We start from the raw sequence: 27,885 nt of genomic DNA on the forward strand, positions 1-27,885 counted from the left end.
GTTTTAATGAAGGCTGAAATTCTGCGAACTCTGAGTATGTTGTGCAGGTTCCACAAATGGATCAAGCAGGCTGAGGGTTTGACAATTCCGTCTTAAATGGATATTTTTCTAGGCTCCCTCACTTCCCTGCATCGTGGTAACCATTCTTCCAGATGCAGCTGCCCTTTGCAAACTGCTAGCACCGCTTTCTAGCCTGCCAGAGGGATGTGAGGCACTTCCCTCTCACTCCATGGAAGTTGGGCTGACGACAGTTCAATGGGCAATCTGTGGCACCAAGCCCAGCCTCTGGGGCCTCCTTGGGATTCCAGCACTGGGGAGCAGGAAAACTTCCAGGGCCACCTGACTGCCCAGTTTATCTCCATGATGACCCACTGAGGGAAACCCTGTTAAAAGGAACACCTTGGCCATCCTCGGCCCCACCCTGAGCCTGTCTGGTAGTGGTGTCACCCTGTCGGGTCTCATCAGCCTTGTTAGTGCTGAAGGCCTCTTCAGCAAGCAACTATCCCTCCCTTCCCCTCTCTTGAACTGGGCTGTTCTCAGACAGGCGTCTGCTGTATCTGTCTGTATTGGCCATGTGTATCTTGGGCACTCAGGGTACATCTACGCTGCAATAAAAGACCCGTGGCACAGGTGCAGCTGACGGGTTCGTGGGGTTTGGGCTGTGGGGCTAAAAACTGCAGTGTAGTCTTTTGGTCTGGAGCCCAGGCTCTGAGACCCACCCCCCTTATGGAGTTTGAGCCTGGGCTCCAGCCTGAGTCCAAATGTCTACACTGCAATTTTTAGCGCCGCAGCCTGAGTCCTGTTAGTCTAAGTCAATTGACCTGGCCTCTGAGACTTGGTGCTGTGGATTTTCTGTTGCATTGTAGATCCCCTCAGAGGCCACAGTGGCGGGGGTGGTCTAAAAGCCTGGGCAGACACTTATCTCCACAGCAGGGTATTACGCAGAGGTTCTTTCCCGACTTGTGCCCAGTGACCTTCATGATGTCTGGGTCATGTGCCCTCAGTGCATTTCCCATATGTCTTAATGCTTTCTTCCCCAGGAAGTGCCTAAAAACAAAAATGTGTGGTTTGGATTGCAGGGAAATAGTTAAATAATCCCTGGACTGGAGGGAGAGGAAGCTCAGAGTTGTTGTTTACCAATTAGCTTGACCTTATTCAATTCTCATCTTGGTGACTCACCTACTGGCTTGTGTTGGATTTTTTTATCTCCTTGAAGTCTTATGACCACTAGCAAATTGTGTCTTACCATCAGCAACCTTCCCTTTGGTTTTACCTTCCTTCTACCCCCCTCAGCACCTTGCAAAACTCTTACCTGATCTGCTTTAGGGAGACTCCAGTTAAAATTTTAGGGTCTTCCCCCTTTCCCCCCACCTCTGACCTTTATGAAGTTCAGCTTCGTCTCTCTCCCCGAAGTTAAATGTTTCTTACTGCTGAGGTTTGGGGTGGGAGGGAATCGTGAGGGGGTGGAGGTTGAGGCCATGCTCAGTGCTGGGACGCATGATGGAGCAGACACAACTGCTCTCAAGTCCTAGAGAGCCTCCAGGGCGATTCTCCCTTCCAGACTGACTCTAAGCTCATGCAAGTGAAAGCAGAATGGATCTAACCTAGCTAGGCGTCTAGACAGCACTCGTCACTGTGGTATCTGAAACCACCTTACGCGGTTTAATTTGCCAAGATATCCCTTTCTAAGAAGAGTCTGGAGTTGTTTCCTCTTTTCTCCCATGTAAGGTGACCACCTGCATTGCAAGCACACAGAGAATATGGTGACGAAAAATATGGACCAGAGTTCTTTCTTCCTCTCCTCACCCATATCCCAGGACACCATTCCATAACGTTTTGTTCATTATACAGAATCATGTGTGTACCATGCCCCAGGGTAGGATCATCTGTGGTTATTGCCTGGAAACGTGCATTTTATCTGATCAAACGTTTTTCAATAGCTCCTCACTGGACTTGGTCACAGACCATTAGGCCCCAGTTATAGACCTTCACTTAAAATACAGGATGGGTAGTCTCCCTACCTCTACTGCAACCCAGCCTCTGAACTGACTCTGTCATTGAGCAGTCTCTTGCCACCTCCAGCCCAGGGGTGGGGTTCGCCTCTTGTGGTGGAGGAGGGGCAGCCAGATGGACGCACACAATATGAATCTTTCTCATCTTCTACTCCCAGAGAACTGCAGTTAAGGACCAGTGGGACCAGTGTAATTGTTAGGACTGGAACCACACCATGCTGTTGAACTGCTCTGATGGTGACTGATGCATGGTATTGCTTGCCCCTGGATCAAAGCCTGCGTGTGTGTGTGTGGCACTTGTTCTTTCTCCTTCTCCATCTCATTCCTCTTTCCCTTAGGCCACCCTGCAGTTCTGTGTGGTGAAGCCCCTTATGGCGATCAGCACAGTCATCCTCCAGGCCTTTGGCAAGTACCGGGACGGTGACTTCGAGTAAGCAAACTGTTTAGTGTCATGGGATTTCTCCAGCAAGCAAGCCTCTCACAGGCCTGATGTTCCATGCGTTTGTGAAGGAAAGGGCCTGGCTGCCTGGGCCCTGAGTGACTGCACAGAGTCCTGGTGGGGAGAGGGAGTGTGGAGAAAGGGGGCTCTTGGGCTGTGCATGAGAAGAGGGAGGGCAGCGTGGAGGGGAAAGGAGGCATATGAGAGCGGAGCCGATGGGTTTCATGTTACCTCGGGGAAAGGGTTGAGTGGGGGTGCCAGAGGGGAAAGGAATGTTGTCCCCTTGTCTCGAAGAGGCAAGGGATGGAGGATATTTGTGAGCTGCAGAGGGTTTGTGTTTCCTCTCATTTCAGTGTCACCCGCGGCTACCTCTATGTGACGATCATCTACAATATTTCAGTCAGCCTGGCGCTCTACGCCCTCTTCCTCTTCTACTTTGCCACACGCGAGCTGCTCAGCCCCTACAGCCCTGTTCTCAAGTTCTTCATGGTCAAGTCCGTCATCTTCCTGTCCTTCTGGCAAGGTGAGGCACCTCCTCTCCCTAGCCTGCAGATCTCATTAGAAAGGCTCCGGGGAAGTAAAAGCTGATGGAACAAGTGTTGAGTAGCCACCAAGTCTCTCTCTAGTGATCCTTTAGTACGTGGTTGTTCATCCCAGGAAAAGCTCTCTCCCCCTTTGTCATCTTTATTCCTTCCCCCCCCCCCCCCCCGTCCTTGACACACACCTGTCCCACAAACCAGCTGCTTGTTTCATGGTAGCCTTGGGCAGCTCTGCCAGTGGCAAGATGCAGCTGGCATGAGTTTATTTGCATACTGCAATTGTTTTGTTTAAAGTGACAAACCTGAAATGATGGGTCTCTTTTAAAGATTATCAACAAATCTTCAGTCACAAGCTCATATACCTTTTTGCTAAATGACACATCAACTGAAACACATGTAATGTAGCTGCAGAACCCCCAATGGATCAGGGCAAGATGCATAGAAATAAGGAGCTACTCTATCAGAACAGATACTACGCTTGAACTTAGTCTGTGTAGTCCACTATATTGCTATGGCATTAGCAACGTTGTCACATGCTACAGAGAAAGTAGAAAACTCAAATTCATGTACTTGCCCAATACTTGTGCGATTCATTTATACGTTGTGATTAGAAAAATGTTCCTATTTAAGTGCTATCTGTGCTCAAATTTGTTGCTATTTAATTTCACAAGGTGCTGCTTTTCCCTTGTACTACAAAATAGGATGCAGGGGCGGCTCCAGCTTTTTTGCCGCCCCAAGCACAGCAGGCAGGCTGCCTTCAGCAGCATGCCTGCGGGAGGTCCCCGGTCCTGCGGCTTCGGCGTACCCGCCACCAAATTGCCGCCGAATCCACGGGACCGGCGGACCTCCCGCAGGCATGCTGCCAAAGGCAGCCTGACTGCCGCCCTCGCAGGGACCGGCAGGGCACCCCCCGCAGTTGCCACCCCAGGCACGCGCTTGGAGCGCTGGTGCCTGGAGCCGCCGCTGACAGGATGGATGGGAGCATCCAGCTAACTTCCTTTAGCAGTCGTTTTGTTAAACGGGTTTGCCTGGACATGTGCACAGACAATTGGATATGCTCATTCTGTGGGGAGTTGTGAGGTCAACCTTTTTTTCCCCCTCACTTATGTTTGAATCTGTTGCCCTGCTTAGGGATGCTGCTGGCTATTCTTGAGAAGTGTGGTGCCATTCCCAAGATCCATTCGGCCAACGTGTCTGTGGGCGAAGGTACTGTGGCCGCCGGCTACCAGGACTTCATCATCTGCGTGGAGATGTTCTTCGCAGCCCTTGCCCTGCGCCATGCCTTCACCTATAAGGTCTATGCAGACAAGCGACTTGACGCACAAGGTACAGGAGCCAGCCTCCATGGGAGGGCATGCGTACACTTTGGTGTAGCTGGTTTATTGGGTCCTAGACTCCCAATCTGGATACTCAGGAAAGCGTTCTCTCTCCACTTACGTTTGCACAGACACTGTGTGCAAGGGCCCTACAGGGCAGAACACAGTTTGATTTTTTCAATGTTTCCTTTTCAATTCCCCAGTACTCCAACCAGAACAGCTTGCTAGAGACTTCAGGCCTGTAAGAATTCTCTCCTGTCAGAGGATGGCATAGTGGCCTCTTTCCTGTGTCCCTCTGTGGGGGAACACCACATGTTCAGGTTGGGCAGCAGACCCAAAGGAGTCGGGGGGAGAGGTCTGAGGAAGCTCCTGTTTCCCTCAAACTGAGGGAGATGGAAGTGTGTGCCCTTGGCATGAGGGAGGGGGATCTTCCTGCAGAGGTATTCTGAGGACAGAGGGGTCAGAGACCCTGCTCTTGGGAAAAGGAAGAGCATCAGCAGAGGGACTTGGAAGCTGGCCAGTGAAGAGAGAATGTTCTTGTGCCCACCGCCGTACCAGTCTGTCATGGTGTTTTTCCCTCCTTCCCTAAATAAAGGGGTGTGGCTTCCTTCCCTTTAGAGATGGGATCCGCATCATGCACAGATGGCATGCAAAGGTCATGGCATGACCACTCCATCCCAGCAAGCCTAGAGGCTCTGGAAGGACCGGTCACTCCAACAATAGGGGGCTTTGTGGTGGAAATTAGAGGGATCCTGCCCTCCCTCAGCCATAGAGTCTGCATGTGTTAAACGGATGGTTAAATTGCTACTCAGCACTGCGGGGATGTTTTGGTGGCGGGTCTGAGAATTACTTGCTTGTTCAGCCTGTTATTTCCCATCTCTCTCTCTCTCTCTCTCTTTTTCCTTTCTCTCTTTGTCTCCCTTGCTTTGGCTACTGGTTTCTGACGCAGCCATTCCATCGTATGGGCCATACGGTAGGTGCTGTGTTCTCTGTGTATTCTTCAGTCGCTCTTAACCGGGATACTGTCCAGACTGGTTTCCCACCTCCTAACCCTTCCCTATGAAGCACTAGCTGGCAGATTCCTGCTGCCATCCCGTGTGTGGAACTTGCCTTCCTCAATGGAGCTTCTCGAGAGTTCCCGTATCGTAGGTCGCCTAACAGGGCAGTGGCATAACTTCATAGCCTGGAGTGCCTTTGGTGGGGCTAGCAGGTTGAGAGTCTTATCAGTCGCGTTGAAACACTTAATTGTTTTAGGTCTAGCTAAAACCATGGGCCGTATGAAGAACACCATGCTCTCTGTACACAGGTCTAAGGGTGGGCGTGGGGCCGTGTATATTGAAGCAATCAGCCTCACCTGTGAGACAGTCCCCCTTTTATCGCCAAAAATAAGCAGCATTCTTTGATGGTTTGGGGAGTTCATCCTTTGGAGCAGGGAGCAAATTCAGAAGCTCATGTGGGTACTGATGCCCCTGGCAGTTCAGAGGGGAATGGGATTCGTAGCATTCCAAGATAGGAGGCTCTGTACCTCTCTGTCTTGCACCCTGTAATTTCCTCACATCCGTCAGGCCTGACTGACTCCCATATGGAGTTGGCCCAGCTGCAGCATCCCTCACTGCTGCTGTGTGAGACACACACATCCCTAGCCCCATGCAGAGGGCCTGTCTCTGTTGCTTTCTCCCTCCCTTCCTTCCTAGCTTCCCATCTCCCTTCTCTTTGTAAACGTTTTCTGCCACCCATCACAGTGGTGAACCCCTCAGTCCTGTCTGCAGCCACTGTCCTTCCTAATGAATGCAAGCCCCATATTTCCCCCGAATTCCTAGAACCTTCCTCTTGCTCTTTTGTGCCTTCTCCAAATCCCTTACAGAAATGCTTCTCAATCTGTGCCTTGTGATCACACACCCCACCAGCCAGGGTGAGGATGCAGGGTGGGATTGTCAGCAATTTGTGTGCGGCCCATTCCTACTGCATGTCTCCAGTCTGCTGTTTTGAAGTGGAATTGCTTGGCCAGTTGTGACCAGTCCTCTTCCAAATGCTGGGGGTGTGCCCCTGAAAGCTTGTACTATTTTTACAGCACTTCTTTTGAAGCCATTTGAAGGCAGCCTGTGAAAAAGGTGCTAGGGTGTCCGGGGCTGTGGGTCACTGTGTGAAAATTCCCTTCTCTGATTTTTAAGGCTTTGTCTTTCTCACTGCGCTCTCCCATCTTGCCCGGCAGGTCGCTGTGCCCCCATGAAGAGCATCTCCAGCAGCCTCAAGGAGACCATGAACCCTCATGACATCGTCCAAGACGCTATCCACAACTTCTCCCCCGCCTACCAGCAGTACACCCAGCAGTCAACGCTGGAGCATGGCCCACCCTGGCGCAATGGCAGCCATATCATTTCGCGCTCCCACAGCTGCTCGGGTGCCCGGGACAATGAGAAGACCCTTCTGCTGAGCTCCGACGATGAGTTCTAAGAGAGGCCCCCTCCCCAGAGTTCCTCCGAGGCCAATGGCTGTAACAACCCCAGCACAGCCTGGAACCTTCCTTTTATTTATTGAACCAGAATCAGAAGTCATGTCACTTCCTGAACGGTGCTCAGTGCAGAATTGGGCACTTCCCAGTAGCTTTGTGGGTGTGAGTGTCATGACTCGGGGAGGGCGGGGGTTGGCTGGGATTTCATTCTCTCAAACCATTTTCTAAAGCAAAGATCAACTGGACCAGGTTTTTTCCCCTTCACAAATAACCATTTATAAAGCATCAAACACATGTGGTGAAGGGGAAGCAGAGCCCTAGGAAAGAGTGGACCCTGTTTTGTTTTCTTTTTTGTGGAGTGTGGGGAGGGTTGTGAGGTCATATCCTCCCACCACCAAGCAAGCTTTGTGGAACATGATTGGCTGGAATAAGTGGCCAAAAAGCTTGCTTTCTAGCTGAACAACTAAATTACTTTGTGCTCCGTTTTCCGTAGTAGTTGATGAGGACACAACCTGCCCCACTTGTTCCCCTCTCTACTAGCTCCTCAATATTAATTTCTCTGTACCCTTTGGGCAGTGTGATAGAGACACACTTGTATGAGTTCCTGATGACCTTATCAGACCATCAGTCCTATCTGCTTCTGTGTTCTCTGTGGCCACAGTTGGAGGCCTCAGAAGGGAACCCCTCCCATCCCCCAGTTCACCTGATTATGCAATATTGTACTTTAGAGGTGTGGGTGGAGAGAGAGATTTCCTCCTGACCCCCACTGGTGATCGAGTAAAGTCCTGCAGGGTGGGCTGATTTGAACCATTTTTTCCCTTTGTGGGTGAGGGGTTTTATGATTGCGTGGAGGTCAGCTTCCCGTCTCTCTCCTGCATTATAGGAGCAGGATTCCTCCTTGGAGTGTCTGGCTGTCCCTACTAGTGAATCTTAGCACCAGCCATAATCAGTAACTGAAGTTAAATACTTGTGGTTAGAAGTTAATATATATTCATTTGCAGAATTCTGGACCTTCATTTCCTCCTCTTGGATTTCTGTGCAGTGGGGACATTTTAACTCTGAACAGTCTCTCTCTTAGATACCCCATCTCTCCCTTCCAGAGCTGTATCTTCCAGTTAAATTTCAGAACATGCACCTTCCCCACTCTTCTTACAGATAGTCTTCTGCCAATCTTATCCATTGATTTGCCTTGTGAATTGAAGGCATGTTGCTGCTAGGATGGGATGTTAAATACTCCCTCCTCATCTTCCTCTTTGTTGTTCAGGGCTTAACTGGGCCGGTTGGAGTTGTTTACACATTGCGGCCAGTCTGTCATGCATCTGGGTTTTCCCATGATCCCCCCCACCCCACCCCAGGGTGGAGCTGCCACTGCACATGCTATAATCCCTGTCATAACTGATGCAGTAAAGGCTTGAGCCAAAGGCCACTGAAGTCAATGATCAGAGGGGTAGCCGTGTTAGTCTGGATCTGTAAAAAGCAACAAAGTGTCCTGTGGCACCTTACAGACTAACAGACGTATTGGAGCATAAGCTTTCGTGGGTGAATACCCACTTCGTCAAACACATGTCTGACGAAGTGGGTATTCACCCACGAAAGCTTATGCTCCAATACGTCTGTTAGTCTATAAGGTGCCACAGGATACTCTGTTGCTGAAGTCAATGAGATTCTTTCCATTAACTTCAGTGGGCTGTGAATTTGGCCTTAGAGGCCCAGCAGAGTGAGGATAAAAAGTCCCCCGGAAGAATCAAAAATCTTGCCAGGCACCAAGAAATGCATCTTATTGGACTTCCCTGCTGTTGTGGTTACATGTGCCTGCATTAAAACAACCCACTGAAAGGGAACTGAAACCAGGAGGTTAACATTAAGCTGCTGCTTTCCTCCCAGCTGGGCCTCTGTTCATTCCTTCCCCCATCGCTAGGACCAGTTCTAAGCTGCTATTATGGCTTAAGGCCCCTTGGCTAGTTGGGGTCAGCAAGCTCTGTCACGGTGTGTCTAGCCCCTCAGCTGGGGAGGCCTGATGGGAGGAGCTAGGGCTTGACTTCTTTTGCATGTGGCTTCCCTTTCTTGTCTGTGCCTTAATTTTCACAAGCAAAGATCCCAGCAGCACCCTCAGAAATGACCTATTCAGAGGCCTGTCTGGTTGGGGAAGAATGGATGGGGGCTGGAGGTGAGCCCATTTCTCCTTGGGATGTCAATGCGGGGTGTTTTGCTCTCCACTTTTTGCTATTGAGAATATACTAGAGGAGAGGTGGGTCTGTTCAGTGCAACACCTTCCGCTCCCCTACTTCAAAGCTGCCAAAGGGTCTGGGGACAATGGGGGGTGGGTGGGTGGGTTCTCTGAGGGGGTGGGAGATGGGAGCAGGAGGTCTAAAAGCAAATGGGCTTCTGTAATTACTGGGTTCCCCTCACCCTTTAGTCCCATGCAATATAGTGTACTGCTTTTTTTTTTTTTTTTTTTAAATCAGTCATTGCTAAACTGAAACAAAACACCCACTAATTATCAGGCCTTTCTCCACCTGCAATCCTTTTGTGACACAGGGCTGAAGTTCACATGGGCCTTCCTTCCAACGACCTTCGTTTCACAACCACCCCTCGTCTCTCTCATTACGTATTTTATATTAACTCTTTTGGGCGCACACGTCCCCTCCTCTGTTTCTGTGGGGCTGTCCGGTCCCAGTATTTCCAGCTGCCACGTGTCCCCAACCCCCCATCCCATTTTAATTTATTTGTGGGGAGTCTCCTGATGTCCCTCCCTTGGGTCAAGGGAGATGGCTGAAGCTTGGAGTGGCCTGGGGCGGTGCCCTTGACCCTGAGATGTTCCAGCTTTGGGGATGGGTGGTTTTTTATTTTATTTTAAAGCGGATGCTGCATATGCTGTGTGTAGGGTCTGGATATTCTTGAAGCTTCCTGTGCTTAGTGGTTTCAAGTATAACCCTTTTGGCACTAGCCGCCTTTGGAGAAACAAAGAAATCTGGTAGACACTAGAGCCGCATCACAGCCAGCTGCCATATATCTGTTTTTAGCACCGTACAAAAACCTCTCTGCAAAGCTTGCTGCTCTCCTTCAAGACGGGCAAGTGCCAGAATGTGACAATGACTGGTTGGCTAATAAGAAACAAATACTCAATAAAACTCAGTGCTGGAGGTCTAGACTAATGGTAGCCCAGAACCCTAGCACCCAGGCCAGTGCCACCAGTAGGCCCTCAATGCTGCCCTCTCCCTCTCCTGCTCTCTCTCTCTCCCCTTCCCTTTTTTACCATGTAACATACCCATGGAATTTGTTTATTATTTTTCCATATAGAGTAGTTCTTTGTATATAAATGACTGGAGAAAAAAAATGTATGATAAATAAGACAGAGTCACCTAGTTTTGTACTTATCGTGTATAACTGATGTGAGCTCAGCAACAAGTCGCTCTCTATTTTGGTCTTTGTGATGTTATACTCTGCAGAAACAAGCAAATGCAATGACAAATAAAAATATATAGATAATATAGATTGTACTTAAACTGCCTCTGCCTCATGGTGTGTGGGGTCCCCCCATCTCCCCCTTCATTCCCTGTCCTGATCTTGTGACCTCTTTTTGCCCCTCGCAGGGGCCCGAGCCCCTCAGGCCATGTCTACACTACTGCTTTTGTTGGTATAACTTGTCGCTCTGGGGTTGTGGGGAAAAAAACACACCCCGGCGACATAAGTTACACTGATAGACACACCAGTGTGGACAGCGCTATGGCGACAGGAGAGCTGCTCCCACTGACATAGTTACCGCCACTCGTGGAAGTAATTTTATTATGTCGACGGGAGAGCTCTCTCCCGCCGGCATAGAATGGCTACACAAGCGATCTTGCATCAGTACAGCTGTAAGCTCTCTGATGTAGACATGGCCTCAGTCAGTAGTTCCTATTCTGTCAGTCTCCTTTGCAAGACAAAAGCTCTTCACTACTGTCTGCATCCATCCATCTCTGCTTCCTCCTGGCAGCACTCAGATGTGATGGGGATATGTGTGGCTAAACACAAGCGCTGAAGAGTAGCGGTACCTCAGCAAGCTGAGCACAGGGCTGGATGGCAGAAGACCTGCTTTCTATTCCTGGCTCTGCCACTGAGACTGGTGGTTCCTTGGGCAAATTGTTTGGAACAAAAATGGACCCTAATTTTGGGTGCCCAATGTGAGACAGGTGGAATCTGATTTTCAGAGATCCTGAGCATCCACAAGTCCTATTTAAGGCATTGGGGGCTGCAGGAGGTCGGTCCTTCTGAGAATCATGCTGCCAGGGCCTGGCACCCAAAATTAGTGGACACGTCAGCATGGATTTGTTAAGAACAAATCATGTCAAACCAACCTAATAGCTTTCTTTGACAGGGTAATGAGCCTTTTGGATAGGGGGGAAGTGGTAGATGTGGTATATCTTGACTTTAGTAAGGCTTTTGGTACTGTCTCGTATGACCTTCTCATAAACTAGGGGAAATACAACCTAGATAGAGCTGCTATAAGGTGGGTGCATAACTGATTGAACAATCATTCCCAGAGAGTAGTTATCAGTGGTTCACAGTCAAGCTGGAAGGGCATATCAAGTGGGGTCACGCAGGGATCGGTCCTGCTCTGGTTCTGTTCAATATCTTCATCAATGATTTAGATAATGGCATAGAGAGTACACTTAAAAAGTTTGCAGACCACCAAGCTGGGAGGGGTTGCAAGTGTTTTGGAGGATAGGATTAAAATTCAAAATGATCTGGACAAACTGGAGAAATGATCTGAAGTAAATAGGTTGAAATTCAATAAGGACAAATGCATCATACTCCATTTAGGAAGGAACAATCAATTGCACACCTACAAAATGGGAAATGACTGCCTAGGAAGAAGTACTGTGGAAAGGGATCTGGGGGCCATAGTGGATCACAAGCTAAATATGAGTGAACAGTGTAACGCTATTGCAAAAAAAAAGTAAACGTAGGATGTATTAGCAGGAGTGTTGTAAGCAAGACACAAATAATTCTTCTGCTGTACTCCACACTGATTAGGCTTCAACTGGAGTATTGTGTCCAAGGAAAGATGTGAACAAATTGGAGAAAGTCCAGAGAAGAGCAACAAAAATGATTAAAGGTCTAGAAAACATGACCTATGAGGGAAGATTGAAAAAAAAAAATGGGTTTGTTTAGTCTGGAGAAGAGAAGACTGAGGGGACGTAATAACAGTTTTCAAGTACATAAAAGGTTGTTAAAAGGAGGAGGGTGAAAAATTGTTCTCTTTAATCTCTGAGGATAGAACAAGAAGCAATTGGCTTAACCTGCAGCAAGAGAGGTGTAGGTTGGACATTAGGAAAAACTTCCTATCAGGGTGGTTAAACACTAGAATAAATTGCCCAGGGAGACTGTGAAATCTCTGTCATTAGAGATTTTTAAGAGCAGGTTTGACAAACGCCTGTCAGGGATGGTCTAGATAATACTTTTAGTCCTGCCATGAGTTCAGGGGACTGGATTAGATGACCTCTCGAGATTCCTTCTAGTCCTACACTTCTATGTAGAAAAGTAGGCCTTAACCTTTCTATGCCTCCATTTCCCTGTTCGTACAATGGGATGATAATGCTAAATGCTTTGAGATTATCTGTTTATGGGAAAAACGAAATATAATTGCAAAGTATTACAGTAGGGTAACTGAGTTTAGTTTAAAACCCCAAGTGCACTCTGGTTATAGGCTTACTGTTGTATTTTTGCCATGCGCTTCTAGCCAGCATGAAATTGGTGATAAATGTGGTAGTTGTGTTACAGGGACCCCCTCTCTACTTCGTATGGACGCATCCCCAAAGAAACAAGATGCTACTTATTGGAGAAGCCCCAACCAATAGTGAGACTACACTAGAGGAGGGATCCTGGTAGGCTTTTGGACGCTGAACATGAATTCTGGCAGGAGTGCACTAGAGGCTGCTGCAGTGGGAGGCAGATGGAGACTGGATGTCAAATGCAGAATAGGTGTGTGGATTCAACATTGCCTGGAGGCTGGGAACTTACCTGTGCACATTGCAAAGCTCTGTAGTAATCCCTCCCACCTGGGCTCTGGCGAGCAGAAGTCATCACATGTTTGTCCATGTAGGTTAAGAGGATCCTTGTTTTCCTGTGGTGATGGCAGCTCTGTGGAATGTGGAGCGGGTGGGACCAACTACCAAGCAGTCATTGACCTCTAGGTAACATTCCTGGAATTCTATCATGCACCTGCTTTTCCTGCTGTATTCTGCATTCCAGCCACAGGGGCCTCCTGGCTCCTTGTAGGTTCCCCATCAGGAAGGACCCTCTTCTCCCCCCCCCCCCCCCCCCCCAATCGCCCTTTAACTCAATTAGTAAGGCAGTGTGGTCTCCCGGCTGCAAGGCTCCTGTGTAGGCAGCAGACTGGACCCACAGTGTTTCCCTCCCTGCAGCCCCCATGACCCTATGTACACCAGCCAATGGTCTCAGTATCCAGATCCTTCCACCTCAAAAACCACTGAAAGTTGTTACGACCTAATTGTATTTTCCAGAGGCCGCCTAGCTGCAACCCGGCTCCAGCCCATTCCTAGCAGGATGAGAACCCTGGCAGCCCTTGGCACTAATTGCCCCCTTCACTGGCAATCTCAGCAGGAAGGCAAGGGTGTTGAATGGAGCAAGAAGACCAGATTGTCATCTTGCCCCTAGGGGTGGCTGCTGCAGGGCAAGGCTGAATAGGGTCACCACCTTTGAAATGCCAAAAAAAAAAAAAAAAGGCACCCCCCCCCCACACACACAAGGCAAGCCTGCCGCAACCCCAGTCCCCAAGGCAACTCTGCAACACCCCTCCACACTCCACTTCAACTGCCACTTACAGTGTGTAGAGCAGTGGTTCTCAACCTATTTATCATTCTCGGCCGCAGGTTGAGAACCACACCGCACCCCTCCCCCCCACAGATGGACCTCTATGCCCAGAGACCCCTCCACAAAGTGGGGCCAGGCATTGAGCCCTGGGCACGGCAGCAGGGACCCAGAGCCTCTGTGTGGGGCTGGATGGCAGCCTGGAGCTTGACGCCACAGGGCCAGGCAGTAGCTCCGTCTCCATGGGGCAGCCCCCTGACCCAGCGGGGCTGGCTGGCAGCTCCGGACCCCACAGGGCCAACCGACAGCCCCAGACCTTGGACCCCGCAGGGCTGGCCGGCAGCCCCGCGGCCCCGCCACACTGGGCGGTCAGGCAGCTGGGAACCCACACCCGCCACACGGCCTGGTGGGCTTTAACACACAGCTGGGCCGCAGCTTTGTGCTAATTGGGCCACATAGGGGTCGTGGGTTGAGAACTGCTGGTCTAGAAAGATTGATAACATACCAGTCTCCTCACTCTCGCATGACTCAAACCCTCTCTCGCACACACATGCAGCGTGCTTGCGTTTTGATGGGCAGACAGCTGCTGTAGTTTCACCAGTATTGATCTGTTATGACTTAAACTGCAGAAGTGGGAACACTGCAGCATCTTTAGCCAGACACAGAAACTTTTAACATTAGCTATCCCAGTGTATTGTGATGATAATGCAAAGCTGTAGACCCACATTTAAAAAAAAAAAAAAAAAAAAAAGCAGATTCAATTATTTTTCTGGGAAATGGCAAATCCATTTAAAAAAAAAATGACCAGGCTGGTTAAATACCAGCCAGGTGGTCACCTTAGGGCTGAGACAAGTTGTCTAGGCACTGTGTGCGTTCGTGTTGCTGCCTCCCATGTTGGACCAGTCCTGTGCATAAAAGTGAAGTCCATCTTGAGGCCTATCACTCTGACACTGCCACTAGGATCCATATTCACTAGTATCTACAACCCCAAGTGTTTTAAAAAACCTCAGACCCCCAAATCATGTGATTGCACAGAACATGAGTTCTTTTTAGTCAACTTCCAGGTTCTGAGCAATTCGGGTGCAGCTGGTTCATGTACTGAACCTTTTCTGGCCAACCAGCAGAGCTAGTAACTTACTACTTTAATTAAAAAGATATTTTCCATGCAAGCTCTTGACTCCAACAAGTGGGGCTTTGAGAAAAATAGCCAACTGAGAGCACCACAAGAGTTGGCAATAGTTATTCAGTTTGATAAGCCCAGAGATCTGTTTTACAACTTAATAAACTCACACCCTCTCTGTGGAAAAAAACTTGCTTTATTTGTAAAGTTACAAAATACAGAGGAGTCGGGTAGATCACTTACTGTACGTCAGAAAATAAATACCTTTTTTTTTGCTCTATATAAGTATAAGATAAAATGTGATTTGCATATATAAAATATAAAGTACGGCTCTGTACCAACATCCTGGCTGTGCCGAGAGGCGGAATGGCAAAGAGGACGTGAAAATAACTTACATTCGTGCAATAAATAAACCAAAGGTGGGGAAGGGGAAGGGAGAGGCTAACCATGGAACCTCCCACAAAGTACACGGAGGGGGAAGTTTGGCCGCACCGCTCTGGAGCTGGCTGCGGCACTGTGGTGGGTGGTGGGGCAAGCTGCAGGGACAACCAACCAGATGTGGGGGAAATGAAGGGGTTAATTCTCTAACCTAACAGATGCCTAATGGTGTCTGCCCGGTATTACCTTTACTGACCCCTATGCTGTCCGTATTTATTTATGGATCCGCCTCCCTCCTGTGCCCAAGCTCCTATTTCAATGATACTGGAAAAGGTGCCTGCTCCCTGAGCCATCACCTGGGCTCTCCACCTTCCCGCTTTCCCGCAGCTAGTGGGTTGAGCCAGCCTGGTTCAGGGGAAAGGGCACTGAACTGGGAGTCAGGAGACCTGGCTTGTCAATTCCCAGCTGTGCCCCCAACCTGCTGGGCAACCTTGGGCTAGTCACGTCACCTGTGTGCCTCTGCGTCTCCCTCCCTCCCCCCTCCCCCCAGAAGGTACACTCTTGGGAACAGGAGCCCGCTCTCTCTCTGTTTGTACAGTGCCTAGCACAACAGGGTGCCAGTCTCAGTGGGGATGTCCAGGTGCTACTGTCATGTAACTAGTAATTTTATCTCCACTACAGCTGTGTTTATTTCCTTCCTGCTGGCCTTTTGAAGAGTCCCACCATGCCATGGAGGAAATGTCACCATTAGAAGGAAAGGGTGTGAGCATGTGTGTAAGTCGAGATAAAAGGACACTGCTCTCTTCCCCCTGCTCCCCCCGCCCCCCAAATAAAATTCCATCTTTAAAGCTAAAGAATCAAACGTGAGCGTCCAACCCATTTCAGCTGGTTACTGGCTCCATCTGCCTTTTCAGGCTGTGCTGGTTTTTGTATGAATGGATCTAGCCCAGCAAAAACCAGATTGATACTACAACTTCCTTCTGCGTGGCTTATCTCTGCAGCTCATTTGGCAATTGTGCCAGCTCCCAGTTACGCAACCAGGGCTGCACCGAAACGTGCTGTGCCTCCTTTGTTCTTTTCAGATCTTCTAAATTCTGTGGTCACAAAATGTGATTGAAACAGTCTCTCCTCCCTCCAGTATGTCAAACATAGTCCTGCTGCTACTTCTCTATCCAACTGCCTCACTTGCTTTGTTCCTCTTTCTAGTGTCTCTACTCTCCCTCTCTTTCCTTCTCTCTCTCTCCCTCTTTTTTTCTCATCCTGGTCACTCTCTCAAAACCAATTCCCTGCCATGCAAGAGATCTTGGAAATTTAGCCCTGCTGCTAAATTTAAATTCACCCCTGCAGCTGAGTCTTTGTATTTCTAGTGTGCTCATCACCCTGATGTCTAGCCCAGATCTGAGTTATAATGGCCAGGAGCGGAGTCAGTCCTGACACGTGCTACAGAGAGCCTGTTGTCTCTCCATCACTCCCACGCTTGTCCTCTCTTTTTCCTCCCCCTCTCCATTAAACTGCAACCTCTCTTTCCCCCAGCACTACCCTGGCTCCCCTTAATGCCCAGTCCCTGGAAGACAGTCTTAACTCAGCTAGCAAAGCCTCTGCCATTTGCTCTCAATAGCAGTTGTTTTGGGGCCTTCCTGAAAAGGTGTGGCAGCTTAGGGAAGTGAAGACCCCCGAAATGCAACTGACAAGGGGGCAGGGAGGGTTTCAGTTTATCTCCCTCGGGGGAGGCCACAACAGAAAATCTGAAATAGAGGGGCCAGAGTTAGGGAGAGAGGGCAGCAGGGTTTGGGCAACTCCTGGCTATTCTCTGGACAGGTATCCCATCCCCTGCTCTGTGCTTGACAAAGTAGAATAGGTCCTTGGCCTTGCTCCTGATTCTCTTCTCCCCCCCCCCATCCCCCTTATCTCACAGATCTTGGCGTCAGTGGAGCTGTACCCCTACCAATAACAAATGGGAAGGGTCTCTGAGCCCCTTGGGTAAATATGGGGGGAGGGGCACCGATGGGCAGGAGAAGCTAAGAGGAAACTTTTTATAACAGTACACAATTGTTCGGGGAGGGAATATTTCAGCTAGGAGATTCCTGTCGGAACATTTTCACCCAGCTTGACAAGTTAATGGGGGGAGAGAGGGGTGTGGATGGAGGGCTGAACCATCGCTTGGTTCAAGGTGGGGAGAAATCGAGGGACCACTTGTTTTAAGGTCTTCAAGTCAATTCTGTCTCCTGCAGGGGTTGTGGGAGAAGCCAGGGCAGCCGCTGTCCATTCTGGGTAAAGAGCTGGGCCCAGCCATGGAGGGAGGACGCAGTTTGTGGGGGGGTTGGGCGGGCACTAGGAGTATGTGGCCTGGTTGGTGCCGGATTTGACGATGGTGATGACGCTGGCGGTGGCCACCTTGGCGGCAGAGCCATGGGCAGCGACTGTACGGGCAAAGCCCTGCAGCGCCTCGTACTTGCCCCGCAGGGCGTCCAGCTCCAGGCGCATGGCAGCGTTCTCGCGGGCCAGCTTGTCCACCTCCCGCTCCAGCTCCGTCTTCTGCTTCTGCAGTTCCTCCTTCTGGCACACCCGCTTGACCCGGCAGCTGGCCGCGTAGCCGCGGTTCTTCAGCGTGCGCCGGCGCTGCTTCAGCCGCGCCACCTCCTCCTTGGAGAGGCCCCGCAGGTGGTGATTCAGTTCCCGCACCGACAGCCCCATCAGCTCCTCGTCCGACAGGTGGGGCGTGTTCTCCCCCAGCTCGCGCTTGATCTGGCCAAGAGAGGACAGTGGGTGAGCAAAGAGTGCATTGGAGAGAGGAGGAAGGGAGGTGGGGGAACAGAAGAGAGTACAAGATGGGCAGGGGTGCCGAAAGGGGGGAGTCCAGGGGGCCATGGTCCCATCACGTTTAAAAGTGGGAGGGCTATGTCCTCCCCCTTTTTACTGGCTGTAAGGGTGAGCGATGGGGGGCCGGGATCTTGGGGGGAAGAGAGGCAGTGCAGGAGCGAGGCCTTGGGGGAAGTTGCAGTGTGGGGGTGGGGCTTCGGGGAGAAGGGATGACGTGAGGGTGGGGTCTGGGGGAGAAGGGGCGGTGCGAGGGTGGGGCCTCGGGAAGAAGGGGTGGTGTGAGGGGTGGGGCCAGGGTTCAGGTGCCAGTGGTCCCCCCACTTTAAGGGCACTTCCGCCACTCCTGAGGGTGGGAGAGAGGAATGGGGAAGGTCGGGATGGGGGAGCAGGGAGAAAGGAGGTGATGCTGGCTGTGCTCTTTGGTGCGAACTCACTCGTACCTTCAGGGCCTTGCTCGATAAGCTGTCTGCAGACATTGTCTCCTGCAGTCGTGCTCCCCAAAGGAGGACCCTGCAAACAAGCCAGAAGCAACATGTCACTCCCCTCCATCCCTGTTCATTTCACGCCTCTGGCTCTGTTAGTGGGGGGAGGGGGGAAGGCAGCCTGGCCCTACAAATCCCACCCCCATCCCTTCTTTGCTCCCCAGCATTTCTTGCCCCAGCCCCATAAGCCTGGAACATAAATCACTTGGTCTCTTCCCTGAGGACACGTTCATGGGGGTGTGGGTGCACCCTCTGTCCCGCTAGAGAGATGGGGGTCAGGGGAGCGCAGAGGCCAAGCACTGAATGAATCAGTCATTTGATTTTAAAAGCAAAACATTCCAAAATTCTTTCCCCTCCCTTATTTCCCCCAAATGACCAGCAGCAGCAGGCAGAACCCAGGGCTCCCCACCTATCTCCCAATGCAGGTTATAGACAGGTTCCCCGCTGCCCCACACCATCCGTCCTGAAATAGATGGGCCCGGCCTGAGAGAAAACATGGTGGGGAGGCAGCTGGTGTGTGTGTCACTGAAATGTCCGTGCCTGGAAAGGACAGCTAAAGGGAAAGTAAAAGCAACACAGGCAGCAGCAGGACCAGAGATCAGCAGGGAGGCCGGGGAAAGGGGTGTTTGGCTGGTAGGGCTGTGGCGTGACCCAGGAAACTGCCCGGGGGCTCTGCTCTTCCAGGCCCCCCTCTCACCTGCAGGCACCTGGCCTGCCCTGTCTGGCTCAGTGGGCCTCGGCAGAGATTAAACTCCCTCCCTTGATCTCCGGTTGGGAAGCAGAGCTTTGTTGACAGATTACAGAGCCCTACAGACAAACATAGGAGAGGGAGGGCTGGGGGCGATAGGCAAGAGGCAGATGGATGCAGGCAGGTTTTTTTGAGGGGAGGGAGGGCAGGCATAAGAGAAGGGGTCCACTGGGGGAGCTGTGCGTGTTGCTGTGGCACAGGCCCCCACAAAACCGAAGAGCAGGGAGGGAAGCGGGGTTCAGCAGTGACGCCGCTGGGGCATCTACGTGTGCAGGGGGTTGTGCTCCCCCTCCCCCACTCTCTCTGGGGACCACAGACCGGTGCCCAGGGCTGGAGGGGTGGGGAAAGGGGATTCCACTGAAGTCAATGGGAGCTGCTGGGGCCCAGCCCCACTGAAAGGTCAAGCACAAGGGGGCTCAAGCCGGGGACCCAAAATTAATGTCTGAGTCTGGCCTGGAGGAGTGGGGGAGAGCAGGTGGCCATTCGAAACTTACAAACTTGTCTAAAATACCCCAGTCCTGTGCCCTAGAGTTAGAGGAATTGAGAGGAGTCCCTGTCACAAGCAGCGCAAAGGGCTCCTTCGGCCTCCCCTGCCCCCTTCAAAAGCCATTCAGGGTGCACGTGTCTGTCTGAGCCACCTCTCCCCCAGAATCCCGCCGGGGCTGAGCTGAGCCACAGGTCTTCCCCTCAGGATGTGGGATGGACAGGCCAGCAGCAGAGGGAAGGAGTCACTCGCTTTGCTCTGCTGAGACGTGCCCAGACATGATACTCGATTGAGCCCATGAGCTGGGGCAAGCCAGGCTCATGGAGAACACTCTTCACAAGGGCCCAACACTGGAGGCGGGAGGGGACTGAGGCACATCCCTTTCACTCCTGAACCCCAACCAGAGCCCTGGCAGCAAGCAGGATGTCACCCCCGGGGTTCATGTAGATGCCACAGGGGATGGAGGAGGCAGGTCTGAGCTAGGAATAACTGCCAGGTCAAGTCAGGAATGGGGCAGCTCCCTCCTGGGCTGACCTGACTGCCCTGTGGCAGGCAGGGACCCCTTCTGGGGACCAGAGTGAGTCTGTGACCCATCGCCCCACACGCCCCCTGTGAGGATACAAATACAGGCAATTCCTGCTAACACGCTCACGTAGGCCTGCATGCAGAAACACCACCCAGACTTCCACCTGGCTGAGCGGTATTGTTCTCATTACCTGCCCTAAACTGCCGCAGAGCAGCCACCTTCCATCTCATGGGGGGACAGAGCGAGCCCTGTCTAGAAAGCCATTTGGGATAGAAGGCACTAGAAATATGGACACTATTTTTGTCCCACCTACATGCACGTGGGTCTAATACACAACAAGGATGTGCCCAGATGTACCTGCACAACCACGCACAAGTTTGCTACCTGCCTTGCCTGTGAAACGTGAGCAGAGCCATGAAGCCAGGGGCTCTGACAAAGCCCATTCAAACACACACCAAAAGAAACGAAACAGTGTCAGTGCCAGGAGTCACCTCACTTCATGGAAACACCACATGTTTTCTGCCCCACTCTCCCATGCTGGGGGCTGACGCAGAATAGGTAGGTGGCAAAGACTCCTCTGCTCTGTGGCTGAGTCAATCAAATGTCTGGAGAGTCCCAGAGGAGGAGGAGCAGGAGTGAGGGAAGCAGCAGGAGTGTGGGAGGGAGAAGAGCCATCTCACTGTGATTCAGCACAGAGAGCAGCAAGGTCACCAAGGCTGTACATGCCCCATTCTCGGTAATTCTCCCACTGCGGCAGGGTGGCAGGGAGGGGAGGGTTGCATGGCTGAAATGTGACCATGATTATCATGAAACAGCAGCCATAGAGCTCTGTGAATTCACCCAGCAAGATGTGTTCTCTGTCCCCATGAGCTTCCAGTGTAAGCAAAACAGGACAGGGGTAACAGACCAGGTAAGGGTGGGTGTGAGGGCTAGTGATAAGAGAAAGAGGAGGTGTTGGAAGAGGTGGCCTTGAAGGCAGAGAGATGCTGCCTGATGGTTGAGAAGAGGCAGACTGCTCCAACCACAGGGAGCAGAACAAGGGAAGGTGGAGATACAAGAGCATGAGAAAGAGCCCTAAGGAAGAGAGGGTTGTGAGAAGTATAGGAAGTGAGGGAGAAGGAGGGGGAAATGAGAGCAGAGTTGGAAGCAGGAGGTGGAATATGCAGGGCCCTGGATGTGTGGGTGAGGAGCTGGCATCGAATACAATAAGAGAGACACTAAAAAGGGGGATCATGGATGGGGTGACATGGTCAGAGCAATGGGAGAGATGGATGACCTGAACAGTGCAATATTTGATTGGCTGGAGGGGGAGGGGGGAGGCTGTTAGAGGCAGAGAGGCCAAACAGTAAGAAGTTACAGTAACTAAGACAAAAAAATCAGATCCTCATGTAACCTGAGTTCATTGCAGCTGAGTACAGAAATGCTTGTCCGGGCTCAGTCTGCCATTGTCATAGGTGAAAGGACTTTAATTCAAATTCACAAGAATAGTCACTTGAGACGCGCAGCTTGAGATGCCCACTGTCAGAGACAGGAGACTGTGGAGTTGGAAGCTGGGGTAGGACTTCCCTGATCTGGCGAAGATGGAATCAGAGACGGGGAGCAGGCCCCCACCCATGGTTACCAGAGTCTGTGCAGAGTCAGTCTTCTGCTACTTTAAGAAGCGTGGATGAGATGTTAAAGCTAAGATACCTCGTGCACAAATGTCAGGAAATTCAATTATCTGGGTCCCCCAGTGGCATTAACTCAGCTACATTGTGCCTCACACGCTAATGCCGAAGATTAAACACCATGTTTAGCTAATCAGTGTTTTTCAGTCCCTGTTTTTTCCCCACGTGTTGGAATGACTATAAATGACCTCCGGTCCGCCCTGCTTTAGGAGTGTGACTTAACACACACAAGGGACAGGGAATTCAGACCTAGTCCTCCAAGGTACTTAGCTGCCAAACTCCCATGCTTCAACGTTTGTGGTTCCAGCAGCAACCCCACTTAGCTGGACGCTGCTCCTATTGAACTCAGGGGCAAAACTTCCATTGACTCCATGGGGAACAGTATTGGGTTCACTGTATTGATTCATGCCCAGCATTGTAGCATGTAGCTCCATTGGACTTAGATTAAGGGGAGGGGGAAGGTTCCCCCCCATAGAGGAGGAGAAGTAGCTTCTTCTCTTCCCTTACCACCATTTGGAGGTGGCAGGAGGGTTGTAATTCTGTGATTTGGTGGGGGGAGAGAAGCGAGCTGGCCTGGCAGCTAAAGGTGCCTTGATACGTGGGTGTGCTAAAAGTAGGCAGATACGCTGGTTGACCCTGAGTGGGAGGAGGTAGCAATGGTGGCAAGTGTGTGGGCATGGGGTAAAACTATTGCTAGTAGCATCTAATTCTAGCAGTAATTCCACATCGGGACAGTGCATTAGGCTGTCCCAGTAGGGGGTCCCAGTAGGGGAAAACTGGACCTTTTCCTGTCACTCTGCACCAGGTTTTGAAGGGTGAGCAATAGCTGCACCTGACGAGAGGCATCTGCCTGGAGAAACCTCCATTCAGTGTTGTGGGAGAGGGAGAACTCCAAAGGGAATCCCTCCGCAACCTAGCTCAGTAGAGGCAGATCCCAGCAATGTTGATTATGTTGGGTGTTAAGCGGCGTCCCAAACACTGGAGGAGGGTGGAGATACCAGTGTATGACCTGTGGGTGGTAGAGGGGGTATGTGAGGTTCAGAAGAGGAACTAATGAGTGTAGTGAAGTGGGAGGGTGTGAATGCCTTAACTGCTATTTCCTTGCTTTTTATGGCTTGCAATAGCAGGATTCACAGCCTAGCAACCTTACCTCCGAGTATTTGTGTGGGATCTGATATAATAGTTGTCATATGATAATGAGTCGCTTAATTCTAACATTGAACATGAAGAAAGTATTAACCCTAAGCTACTCTCTCTGCTTCCCTATAGAATTTCTGCCTCGAACTTTCCCCTGCCCTTCCTGCCTGGCTTCCTGCTATAGATTTAAAGAAACAGTACACACATCTCACAAGTATGATCTATGCTTAATGTATACTCAGTGGTAGTCATTAAAAATTCAGCATTTGCCCACAAGTCATCACATGTTGGCATGTGACCGTGTCATTTCCCCCCCCCTCCCCTCCCCCAGATACCCTTAGAATAAGAAATAAGCCTGGTACTTGTATGGCATCTGCTGGCAAATGTAACTAGCGCCTTTTAACCCTAGAACTCAAAGTGCTCTGTAAATTCATTTCCAAGCTATGCTGTTTACACAGGGATCACTTCACCTGCCACTGAAATGCAGCCACCTCTGGGCTGAAACTCAGCAGCTGCTCAACAGTGCACAGCAATATTACACAATAATTCAGGACAGAAGGTAAAGGAAGAAGAATATTTATCCAACCGAAACCTCAAAGGGAATTTAGGGGCTACATTTTGCAACTGTTGCATAGCTAACACTGCCTCTGAAGTCAATGGGAGCTCAAGATGAAGCAAAGAACACAAGATGGGGTCCTCGTAGTTTACCCCAGGTGGCATTTGGCTGTGATTGTGTACCTCTGAGGTACAAAAAAATGGGATATCTGGGATGATCCTGAGCCCATAAAACTGGACAGTTGGCAGTGTGTACTGAGCACCCGTGCAGATTTCCCAGGACAACTACCTTAAAAAAGGGATCATCCTGAGAAAATCTGGACAGACGGCAATCCTAGATTTGGCCAGGATAGAAGGGCCAACATCTCTAGTCTTATTAAATGTGCCAGCGGATTCTCAATAGATCAGGGCCTCGGTTGTACCTCTTTCACTCACATACACACATGCCCCACACACAGTTAATTTGCGCCATGAGTAACTTCTCTGTTATTGAGAGATTTCCTGCCTTCACAGCTGTCTGAGCTCAGCAATGGGTGTGTATAAAACAGCTATGAATGCACCCTCACAGAGACACTCCGTGCTTTTGAACACTTGATCCTCTCCATTGCTCCTCGCCCCCCACGTTTCTCTGAAGATAAACCCCTTATATCCAAAACTGATAAAACCATGTCCTTCACCAGACACACTCTCGCCCGCCTTGATTTCAGCTGACATCAACCCTCCCTTTAGCTGTACACACGCACTCCTAAAATAAACACGCCACAGAGAAGAGCTGTATCATTCAGGCTTTTTATCCTTCTCTGGGTAGGGAGGGCACAAGGAAAACAAAAAGCCCACACTGGTAGGATACACACATACACAGCCAGCAACATAAACACACCACCCCAAGCTCTCTGAAGTCTGTAAACACCCCTCTCTGAAGTCTGTAAACAATAGGAGGGGTGGGAAAGAAATAAGTAGAGTTCTCACTTACTGCGCGGTATTCCTTGGTTCGAGTCTTTGTTGCTGCTCTTCACCCTTCTTTATCTCCTTGGAGATCCTTTTTCTTAATGGTTTTGCTCTGTAACCTGCTTGTTTGAAGTTGTTGTCTGGAGAGGAGCTGGGCTCTGGGCTGAGATCTGCTGAGTTGTAATATGAGTTTCCTGGAATTACTCACTCACAGGATTCTTTTCATTCATAAAAACACAGTCATGCGATGACATCATTGTTTCCCCTCCCTCCCTCGCCATCTTAGCGAAGGGCACAGCACAGGCATTGGAAGCGACAGGAAGCTGCCATCTTGGTGCTGGGCATTAATCTTAAAGGGCCAAGTACGTTTGTTCTTGTATGTATTAATAACCATTATGACTCTTGGCATTAATAATTAATAATGATATGTGTACTTTTATAGGGAGAGATGATTTTGTTGTTGTTAAAGCATAGCACTGGGAGTCAGAAGGTGTAGGTGGTAGTCCTGGCTTTGTCACTTGGGCAATATATTACCTCACCCACCTTGTCTCTCTAATATCCTGGGACCAGCAGGGCTGCAACTGCACTGCATACAACAATGGAAGATATGGAATGTTACCATCCGAAATGGCAACTCCACAACATGAAGAAAAAGAAAGCAAAACTTAACAGCATTACCTCACCCATCTTGTCACACTTGGGCAAACCATTTAGTCTCTCATGTTTCCCCTTTGTGAACTGGGGATATTGATCATTCCCCTCCCATCCAGACTCCTTGTAAGGCTAAATTAATTAACCTGGGCAAAGTGCATTGATATCCTTGGGTGGAAAGCATTGTAGCTGTGGGCAGTATTATTATTGTGTTATTAATAGTGTCTTGCATCTGAGGACTTCAAAGCACTCATGATTAGGAATGAATTTTAAATAGCTTCTTTTAAAATGTTGGATGAGTTTATATTAAAAGTGGAGAGGAAGGGGAACCATTGTTGTTTGGTGGTGGGGTGGTTGTTTTTTTCTGAAGAAAGTATTTTTAATTAGAGGCAGGTGTAACCCATACCAAAAAAATTGAAGTGTTCACTCATCCTCTTCTGGAGTGGTTATATCAATATGTTGTGAGTGTTGAGAGATACATCATATAGGGGTGACATGTCTAAGATTACTATAAAAAGGAGTTTCCTACTGCCTCCAACAGCAGGCCTTCCCGCTATCATTCAGTGCACCAGTCATGGGGTCTGGTCACACGATTCTCCTGAAATGTACTGAGCAGTTGCTAAGTATCATGCATCCGAAGAAGTGAGGTTTTTACTCACGAAAGCTTATGCCCAAATAAATCTGTTAGTCTTTAAGGTGCCACCAGACTCTTTGTTGTTTTTGAGCAGTTGCTGTTTTCCAACATCTGGCCTGCTGCCTCCAAGTTTAGAGGACAATGAATGAATCTCTTTGCATTTATTTGGGGTCTTGTCATGTTACATTGGGCAGGGATAAATATTGTAACACAGCATTTAGTTCTGCATGGACGAATACAGAAAGGAAGGACCTGTAAAGGGGATGATTCCTGGCTAGTTTCAGCCATCAGAACATCATGGTTTAGCTTTTCTCTCCTTTATAAAATTAGCCTGTAGTAATGGTTCAACGATGACAATGATGTTACTGAAGCCTTAGACCAGTACTGCAGGGTAGTATAGTGTTTTTTTTCCCCGGGCTTCCTATCATCTCTTCCAGGAACTCGGTCATATGGGTTACATAGCTAGTGATTTCTGTGCCACAAGACATAGCATTTGCTGAGACTCCTTTGCATTCATGCCGGTATCAGTCCTTGGGGAAAAAAGAGGGACTAAATTTGCCATCCTTCCCCTCATTCTAGGATAGTCCTGCCGTTCATGGGTCCAGTTTTGCCAACACCAAATGTTAAAAAATCACAAGTCAGGCTCACCAAAAATCACGAGATTGGTTTTAAAATCATGAGATTATGTAAAAATAATAGATTTGGTGTTATTTTTATTTGCCTTCCGCTTTTTGAGCCTTTAGGGCAGTGGCTCTCAATCTCTCTAGACTACTGTACTCCTGAAGTGGGGTCTGATTTGTCTTGCGCACCCCCAAGTTTCACCTCTCTTAAAAACTACTTGCTCACAAAATCAGACATAAAAATACAAAAGTGTCACAGCCACTATTACTGAAAAAGTGCTGATTTTCTCATTTGTACCATATAATTATAAAATAAATCAATTGGAATATAAATATTGTACTTACATTTCAGTGTATAGGATACAGAGCAGTATATACAAGTCACTGTATGAAATTTTAGTTTGTACTGACATCATTAGTGATTTTTATGTAGTCTGTTGTAAAACTAGGCAACTGTCTAGATGAGTTGATGTAGCGCTGGAAGACCTCTGTGCATCCCCAGGGGTACCCATATCGCTGGTTGAGAACCACTGCTTTAGCAGGCATTGGAGTCACATTTTGAAGCTTTCTCCACAGCCACGAGGGCTAGAAATTTACTTTTTCTTTCAGAATGAAGGCTGAAATCATCACATATCCATGTGACTCCAGGGGCTGGGGCATTAAGGAAAACAGTAATTATCATGAGACTCATGACAAAATCATGAGAGTTGGCAACACTGTAAAAAGTGTCTTTTTGACTTCAGCCTGGACATCATGTTGTTGGCGCAGTGACTAGAGCTCTTCATCTCTTGTTATATTCAAATCAAGACTGGATGCCTCTCTGGAAGATATACGTTAGTCAGACACCTGTTACTAGGCTCAGTACAGGGGTGACTGGGTGACATTTTATGGCTTGTGATCTACAAGAGGTCAGACTAGATGATCTGATGACCCATCTTCTGGCCTTAAAATCTATGACTTTAGGAAAGGTAATTGAAATATTTTACTTAACGCCCCACCGCGCCCTTTTTTTTTTCAAGAGCAGGGGCTTTTGGCTCAGCAGGAGCATTTTGATTGTGGTTGACAAAATACAAAACCTGAAAGACGTTCAGTAGAAAGGTCTGTCTGTGGTAGGAAGGGTCGTTTTTCAGGTTCTGGGTGTTTTAAGACAGAAACAGTTTCTGACACTGGACATTTTTTTTACCCAAAACTGAAACATTTTCACAGAAAAATGTAGGGAAATAAAAAACAGATTTGCAAAACATCCCGGGGAGAATTGATTGTCCTTTCCCGCCCCCGCCCAGCTCGAAGCATGAGACTGGCCACGAGGCTGGTCTCATGCTTCGAGCTGGGCGGGAAAGGACAATTAATTCTTTCTGGGATGTTTTGCAACGAGGGTGCAGGGCCAGGGGTGCTGTGCAGCCCTCAGAGCCATGCAGTGGCACTTGTCCAATCAGAGAAATCAGGGGTGGCCCAGAGCAGGAGGTTGGTCTCCCCCCAGCACAGAATCTAGAGCCCTCCCCCTGCCACTGAACGGGAGAGTCATGACGGCTCAGTGGAAATGG

The 27,885-nt window shown here is 49.6% G+C and overlaps 2 protein-coding genes across 4 annotated transcripts in view; one reads left to right on the top strand and one right to left on the bottom strand.

Annotated features, from left to right (window-relative positions):
- Window positions 1-8,277, top strand: part of TMEM184B (transmembrane protein 184B) — a 41,444-nt gene extending 33,167 nt beyond the window's left edge. For all 3 annotated transcript variants that reach the window (XM_054031610.1, XM_054031618.1, XM_054031603.1), the window contains exons 6-9: window positions 2,351-2,442; window positions 2,805-2,974; window positions 4,122-4,316; window positions 6,519-8,277. In XM_054031610.1, coding sequence (XP_053887585.1) covers window positions 2,351-2,442; window positions 2,805-2,974; window positions 4,122-4,316; window positions 6,519-6,760 — 699 coding nt within the window. In that variant the 3' untranslated portion in view covers window positions 6,761-8,277. The remainder of the gene's footprint in view (window positions 1-2,350; window positions 2,443-2,804; window positions 2,975-4,121; window positions 4,317-6,518) is intronic.
- Window positions 8,278-14,869: 6,592 nt separating this feature from the next.
- MAFF (MAF bZIP transcription factor F) lies at window positions 14,870-24,635 on the bottom strand. Its single transcript, XM_054016242.1, has 3 exons — window positions 24,462-24,635; window positions 18,330-18,399; window positions 14,870-17,814 (listed from the first exon to the last, which is right to left on the bottom strand). Exons 2-3 carry the CDS (start codon window positions 18,363-18,365, stop codon window positions 17,401-17,403), a joined length of 450 nt encoding a protein of 149 aa, XP_053872217.1. The 5' UTR covers window positions 18,366-18,399; window positions 24,462-24,635; the 3' UTR covers window positions 14,870-17,400.
- Window positions 24,636-27,885: the final 3,250 nt, after the last annotated feature.

The sequence above is a fragment of the Malaclemys terrapin genome, chromosome 1 (assembly GCF_027887155.1).
Source record: "Malaclemys terrapin pileata isolate rMalTer1 chromosome 1, rMalTer1.hap1, whole genome shotgun sequence".
NCBI classification, from domain to species: Eukaryota; Metazoa; Chordata; order Testudines; family Emydidae; genus Malaclemys; species Malaclemys terrapin.